This window comes from Octodon degus, unplaced genomic scaffold (assembly GCF_000260255.1).
Source record: "Octodon degus isolate 3935 unplaced genomic scaffold, OctDeg1.0 scaffold00054, whole genome shotgun sequence".
In the NCBI taxonomy this organism is placed as follows: domain Eukaryota; kingdom Metazoa; phylum Chordata; class Mammalia; order Rodentia; family Octodontidae; genus Octodon; species Octodon degus.
Window position 1 is genome coordinate 8,192,022 of NW_004524630.1, and position 8,042 is coordinate 8,200,063.

Genomic DNA, 8,042 nt, shown 5'->3' on the forward strand with positions numbered 1-8,042 from the left:
TTCTGCCTCACTAGTGCTGAGATTACAGGCATGCACCACCATGGCCAGACTCCATCATCGGCTCAGCATGCCCGGGGGCAGGGCTGGTGTGGCAAGTGGTGCCAGAGATCGAACCCTGGCCCTGTGCTTACCTAACCAAGCGCTTAGTCTGCAGAGCTATACCGCTTGCTCTTGAGATGACCAGCCCAGGCCCAGGAATGACAGGACTCAGTGGGGGCTTGGACAGCAACAAGTATGCTGCCCAGAAGGATGGACACCTTAGGACCCTGGACAACATGAGGGCAACTAGTCCAGCTCCCAGTAGGTGGAGTGTTATGTGTATTTACTCGGGAAAGCACAGTGGCTCAAGTCATCAAAATCTCTGACACAAATTTCCACAATGTTCTGTCTCAGGAAGTGAGGGTAGGGACTGTTGTGTCCGCTACAGGTTTGCAAGGCTGAAGTGCTCCAGAGTGCCAAAGGTTGGAGCCAACAGAAGGTGGGTGTGTTACCTTATGTGACACTGTTGGCATGTGGTGGTGGGGTGCAGTGTTCCTGAGGCCTAACATCCCTGAAGGGCAGAGCAGAGCAACTTCTCTGGGCCAAGAAGTCCAACTGCTCTACTGTGTTAGAGGCACAAGGGTGGATGAGTCCAAGAAAGGTCCCACAGAAAGTCTATCGATTTGCATCAAGGAACTAGGAAAACAAAGTAAAAGAAACCCAACAGTAGTTGAAAGAAACATGTAACAAAAATTTGAACAAAAATTAATTAGAGAAAACACAGAATCAAAAAACTGAGCCAGGGAGATAGCTCAGTAGAATAAGCACTTCCCTGGCAAGTGCACGGGCCTGAGTTCAATCCCCAATCTCCTCCCCCCCCCCAAAAAAAAAAAAAAACAAAACTGAGCTTTTGAAACAATAAAAACAGCAAACTCTTAGGCAGTCTAACTATAAAAAAGTACTGAAATCATTGAAATAAAAAGAGAATGAAATATAACAGACTCTTCAGAAATATAAAGGATTATATTAGACTATTCTCAACTATTATGCCAAAGAATTGGATAGCCTAAAAGAAATGAATACTTTTCTTTAAAAATGTATGATGTAACAGGGTTGAACAAAGTGTAACCAGACATAAGAAAGGTTTTGCAGAAACACTAATAAAGTCTTCACAAAAGAATAGTTCATGACCAGATGGATTCATGGATAAGTTATACCAAATAACCATAAAATAAACTACTAAATTATCAAAAATACTCCTTCAAAAAATAAGGATAGAGTAAATACTTCCAAACATATTTATGGACAGAAACACCTGATGCTTAAGCAGAAAAAAATCACAAGCAAAGCAGACTGTAAAATACAGGATAGATTATCTGAAGAAAATTGATGCAAAACATCTTAATAAATATTAGCAAATCAAACATAACAATGCACCAAGTAAAATATATCAATAATACATCCAAAAGAAGTATAAGTCATTGCCACATAGGATTTATCCAAGGCATGCAATGCCAATTGAACATATAGTAAACGGTGGTGTACTTCACATTAACAAAATGAAAGATTAACAACAACACGATGAATTCAATTGATGCAACAAAAGCTTTGAGAACACTTCACTTCCTTTTTTGGAAAAAAATCTTAATTTTGTTTACAGAAATTTCTTCAACATAATGAAAGCTGCTTTATAAAAATTTTCAAAGATGATATATATGGAAAAACACTGAAAGCTTTTCAGCTAAAATTCGATAAAAAAGATGTTTGTTTCAACACTTCATTATACTAATGCAAACACTATTAGGAAAGTCAGATAAAAAAATAGTAAAATTAGAAAAGAAGTCAATTTATCCTTCTGCCTGGTGATATAATCCATGTAGGAAAAAATACCAAAGATGCTCAAGAAAACCCTACTAGAACCAATAAATTAATTCAGTACTGTGGCAGGATACAGAAAAAGCGTAAACAAATCAGTAGTGTTTTTACACCTCTATATTAACCTAACTGAAAAATCAAGAGCAAACAAATTCATGGCAGCATCAAAAATTAATTGAAATAGTTGGGAATCTAGTTAGTTAAGGATGTAAAAGATCTTTACATTAAAAGCTGTAAAATAGGATTAAAGAATTTAAGACATATGTAAGTGGGAAGCTATCTCATACTTATTTATCAGAAAATGTAATCTTACAAAAAATGCTCATACGATGAGGCAATAAACAGACATAATTCAACCCTTATCAAATTCCGCTGGCGTTCTTCATGATAGGGCAAGTATAATCTTAAAATGCAGAATGAAGCAGAAAACACCCCAAAGAGCTTAATTTTGAGTGGAAGAAGATCAGGTTAGAAGCTTTATATTGCATTCTCTATACTCCATATTTGAAGATGTTAATACAAAGATACCAAGTTCAAAACAGCATGTACTGGCAGGAAAATGCAAACATAAAACAGCAAAATAAAATAGCCAAAAATCACACACAGGCAATAGACTTCTCACAAGGACAGCAAGAAGGCACAGCGGAGAAAGGATTCTCTTTTCAATAGCTGCCACAAGAAAGCCAGGATTTCTACACACAAAAGAGGACAATTGCCATGATACTACATCAATAGATCAATAAAAATAGATTAAAGAACCGAATGTGAGGAAAGAAGCTCTAAAACTCCAAAAGGAGAGTATAGGTAAAAGAACAATTTTCTGCATAATATTTATTTTCTGGTATTATTCAAAAGCTTGAACTACACAGGCAAAATAATGCCAAGAATGCATAAAACTAAAGCATGTCTGAATAGCAAATGAAACAAGGACGAAAATACACAGGCAGGTTATGCATTGGGAGCAAATATTTGTACACCACGTATCTTATAAGTGGGTGATACAAAAAAAAAAAAAAGTAAAGTCACTCAGTACAAACAGAAAACAGTAAAATTAAAAATGGGCAAAAATAGACGAAATTGGAGGTTATTACGTTCAGTGAAACAAGCCAGACACAAAAAGACAAATGACACCCATTTTCCCACATTGGTAGAGACTGAAATGTCACCCTGACTGAAGGATGGGAGGCAACCATGTTGTCCGACGCGAAGCCAGCAGCACAGGGAAAGAAGGGTCATCATGGTATCTCCCCTGCCAGGTAAGTCAATTAAGACTCAGGACATATGAGAACTTGTACTGTAACGTCATGTACCTGGGTACTGTTCCAGATTTTCTGATAAGGAGATTGTGGGGCCAAAGAGGAAAGTGATTGATGATGTAGAGTGTGCCTAAGGAGAGTCACATGGAGAGAAAACACTCTCTCAGGCTTTCACAGAGAGCACATTGGCCAAGCAATGGCCGTGACTCATCCACATGGCTGACACTGACAAAGGTTCTACAATCTGAGGTACAGGATCTCAGGACAAATCCTGAGGGGATTTCACTGACCTTATCAGACCCAAAAGCTACAACTCTTGTTGCATAGGTCCTGCTTTACCTTGGTCTTAATCATCCAGCAGAAAAGTATGAAGACAAAATATAAGAAGTAAAGCCATGCTATTATTTTGAGCTGTGGGGGACTCAGGTCAACAATTTCTGACACTGCCAATTAAACAGAAGACCCAATGCTATTATGGGCTACTGTACTCTTTTAGAATATTTTGCTGAGTTTACACACCTATAATATTCAAATAATGGAACTTAGCAAAAAAGGGGTATACAGATGAAAGTCCATTTTGTATCTGTATATTCAAAGTGGTTAGGATAGATATATAGTTACATTCTGTTAATGAATAGAATGATTTGTTCTAATGGTGTTTGTAAATAGGATCACAAGTCCACATCTTGTACAGCAATTAACCACTAAGAAGAATGCATGCAGTGTGTTAGTTATTGAAACTGTCTTAGCTATTTGATTTGAAACTGTCTCATTGCTATTTCTTTATCAATAAATTTATGAAAAAAAAAAAGAAGGGTGAAGAGGGCTCACAAGGGCATCTCTAAGTATGGTGAGAGGGGAGGCTCGGTTCTGCCTGCAGCACTGACCGGGATATTTGGTTGACACAACCTATGCTATATTTCAAAATGATGAGAAAATTCCTGATATAAAATGATTAATGCTTTAATGGATGGAAAAGCTTCTTCCCTTAATTTGGTCATTGCACATTATCACATGTACTGAGTTACTGCAATGTACTTCACTAAGATGAGTCATGGGACAGGGAGATAGATTGACGGTCTAAGTGCCTGCTTGGAAAGCATAAGGACCTGGGTTTGATCCCAGTACCACGTGCTATGCTACCCCCACTACAAGACCTGGATGTCTGAGCTGCACAGCGAGACCCTGTACCAAATAAATGAATAGATTAAAAAGGGGGCCCTGTGGAGATAGCGCAGTAGGATAAGCGCTTGCCTGGCAGGCGCAAGGGACGGAGCTCAATCCCCGGTTCCACCAGAATGAATAGATAGATAGATAGATAGATAGATAGATAGATAGATAGATAGATAGATAGATTTTAAAAAGATGAATCAATATTATGTCTTCTTTACAAATATAAATGGAAAAATAGAGAAAAGAGCTCAATAGACATTTTTTTTCCCAAGAAAGACATAACTAAGGCCAACAGGTATACAAATAATGATTTAAAAAAACTTTAAGAGAATTTCAAGCCCAAATCAGGACAGGACTCTATCTCACACCTCTTGGGATGGTTATTGTTGAATGCATTGAAGGAAAAATGTTAATGAGGTGTGCACCACCAAGAAATCCCTGCACATAGTTAGGAGCCATTCAGATGGGTATAGGTGCTATGTAAAATATTAAGAATATTCTTTCTTTCTTTTTCTTTTTTTTTTTCAGTGCCAGGGATTAAACTCAGTCCCCTGTACTTGCCAAGCAAGTGCTTGTTCTACAGAGCTATTTCCCTGGCCCAAGAACATTTCTAAAGAAAAGGACTAGCCAAATAGTTCAGTGGATTAAAGCGCCTACTTAGGCAGATACAGGGGTCTGGAGTTCTATCCCTGGCCCTGGGGCATGCTGCGATGGTGATTGAGACTGGGCATGGTGGCACACTCCTGCATTCACAGCACTTCAGAGGCAGTAAACAGGAGAATCACTACAAGTACGATCTACACAATGAGACCCTATAGACCCTGTAGACCCTGTCTTAAATAAAAAAAGAAAGAAAGAAAACGAAACTAAAAACAGATCTTATCCTAGGGCCCAGGTAACCATATTCTGGACATATACCTGAAGGAAATACGGTCACCATCCAGCAAAGACATCTGCATGTTCACGTATGTTGCAGCGTCCTTCACAACAGCCAACATACAGAAATATTCTAATTATCTACTGACAGAAAATAGAGAAACTATGTCACACATATATATTATGGTGTATGATTCAGCCCTCATAATAGAGGCCTTACCAGTAGGCACAGCAAGGACAAGTCCAGAGAGCACTTTGTTAATAATCTCTTATTATGCTCGTAAGTGGAGTAATCCAGACACTAACAAGACTATTACCTGATCTCCCTTGCATGTAGAATGGAAAAAACTCAAGGAATATAAATATACAGAAGTAGAGAAAAAGAGAGTGGTTTACAGGAGTGAATAGAAGGGAAATAAGGTGTAGGTCGCAGGATACCAAGTAGCAAACATGAAGGAGGAGCAATAAATATATTTAATGTATAACATAAGGACACCAGGTAATAAAATTGCACTGGATGTAGAATTCTTGCTAAATCAATAAGTTTTAGCTGCTCCTAATTAAAAAAATGAATTGGAAACTATCCAACGTTAATGACGTGTTAGTCTATCGCTCCAGAGTACACCTTTCATTATATGTTCACCATAACATCACGTCATATGCCTAAATATACACAATAAAACTTATTTTAAAATAAACTGCTCATAGTCTTTATTCCCATTTTAACTATTTGGAAAGACTTTGGACATCATTTAGAGTTCTACAGAATTCTTGGGTTTTTTTTGTTGTTGTTTTGTTTGTTTGTTTTGTTTTTGCGGAACCAGGGATTGAACTCAGGCCCTTGCGCTTGCCAGGGAAACGCTTATTCCACTGAGCCATCTCCCCGGCCCCATTCTTGGTATTTTTATTGTAACAATTCTACATGCCACACAGCAATATAGTGGATCTATGATAACTGAATGTTCCCTTTCATGTTCCCAGAGATATGGCCAAATCCCAAAATAAAAAAAAAATAAATGTACCTTTCTTATACTTATGTTTTTCTGCCAGTCTGAGTGTCTGTCTACCTAATCATCTATCTCTATATCATCAATCCTATATCTCTTCTAAATTCAAGCTTTGTTTACATTTTTTGCTTCTTATTTTATTCAGAAAAATTAAACTGGCAAAAATGGAGGCTTAAATTTGGACCGTTATTAATTTTTTTTTTACTTGCTCCCTGATCCTCCTTGCTAGATCCTTTCTGTTTACTCCTTAACCGAGGAATTTCAGCAAATGCTTCTTAGTTATATAAGCTTCTAGCAGAACGTCTGCACATTTTTCTGTTTTCTTTCTTTCTTTCTTTCTTTCTTTCTTTCTTTCTTTCTTTCTTTCTTTCTTTCTTTCTTTCTTTGGCGGAACCAGGGATTGAACTCAGGCCCTTGTGCTTGCCAGGCAAGCGCTTATTCTACTGAGCTATCTCCCTGGCCCCTATTTTATGTTTCTTTTATTTTAATTTTTATCTTTATACTGTCTTTTCTTTAAATCTCTAGAGTTCTTTTGCATTAGGGAATTATTTGCCTATAAATATAGTTTGCTGAGGAAACACCATTTTAGATATTTTTTAAAATCTCTTATTGATCATACCTTGAGAATCTTGCACATAATCTCATAAACTGAGAATGTTTTTTCTGCTCGGGTCCAGTCCCAGGTGGTCACCTTTAAAACATGAGAAAACAATGTGTTATTTGTTTTACAAAGAAAGTTCCTGCTTTCTCTGTTTTCATTTGTGTGGTATGCTACACAAGTAAAGCTTGTACAATGTCTTTTGTCTCTCAATTAATGAAGTTATCTGACAAAGCTCTCAGTATATTGTTTTGACTTCCCTATTTCAGGCTTTATCACTATTTTTTTCAGAGAGTATTTTATGTTATATGCAAAAATTTCCATTTGTCTCAAATTTCTGTATGACTTAAATAGCACTCATTTCCTCTACATATAAATTAGGTACTTACATTCTGCATAAATAGCTTTATCTTGACTTGCCATGAGACAGAGAAGACACATGATGTGGCAAAACCGGGCCCAATTTTTTAAAAAGATGTGATTTCTGAGGAGCCACCATTCTAAGATGCCTTATGACATTGTAAAGACCTCAACACTGTGGAGAAGTCGGTCTTGTACTTATGTTTGACATGTCAGTCCAATCAAGAAATTATTCAAAGTACACATAAAAAACAGGTATAAGCATTAAAGATTTTTCTTTCCTTTCTGTTGTTTTAAAAATTTTGTTGAAATAAACGTACAAAATAGTAAGTCAGGTTGGAATTCTGCTCTTGAATAATTGGGCACTTAATTGGTTTGTGTTTAACTACAGTTTACTGAGTCTAGGGTTTAGTAAGGTCCATGTTTCCAAAAGCGAAACTCCACACGTAATAAATAGCCACATATACTTAGTGTAAATGCCAGTGACCACAATATAGAATAGAGCAGATTGTCAAGCATATCACCCATGTGACCTCGAGAGACAGACACAACACAGATCAGCATCCTGTGATGTCATAAATGGTAGCTTACAAACACTAGTTCATTTATGCATTAATGGATACAGGGTCTCACTGTGCACTTCAGACTTGCAGTGATCCACTTGTCTCAGTCTCCCCAGTGCAGGGATTACAGGAGTAGGCCACCATACCCCGTTTCAGGGCTGGCAAGGAATGCGGTACTGGGGATCGAACTGGGGTCCTTATGCTTGGCGGGCAGGTGCTCAGACCACTGAGTTATCTCCCCATCCCAGACACTATTTTTGAGTTTTGCCAAGGATGGGACTTGATAATCTAAACATTTAACACAACAGAAGTTTTACTAAGTTGAGATAACTTTAATACTAATGGTAAAAATATG

General features: G+C 37.5%; 1 protein-coding gene across 2 annotated transcripts in view; it reads right to left on the bottom strand.

Moving 5' to 3' along the window:
* The window catches only part of Sntg1 (syntrophin gamma 1), a 336,640-nt gene that overhangs the window by 87,815 nt on the left and 240,783 nt on the right, over positions 1 to 8,042 (bottom strand). For both annotated transcript variants that reach the window (XM_004633382.1, XM_004633383.1), the window contains exon 13: positions 6,786 to 6,857. In XM_004633382.1, coding sequence (XP_004633439.1) covers positions 6,786 to 6,857 — 72 coding nt within the window. The remainder of the gene's footprint in view (positions 1 to 6,785; positions 6,858 to 8,042) is intronic.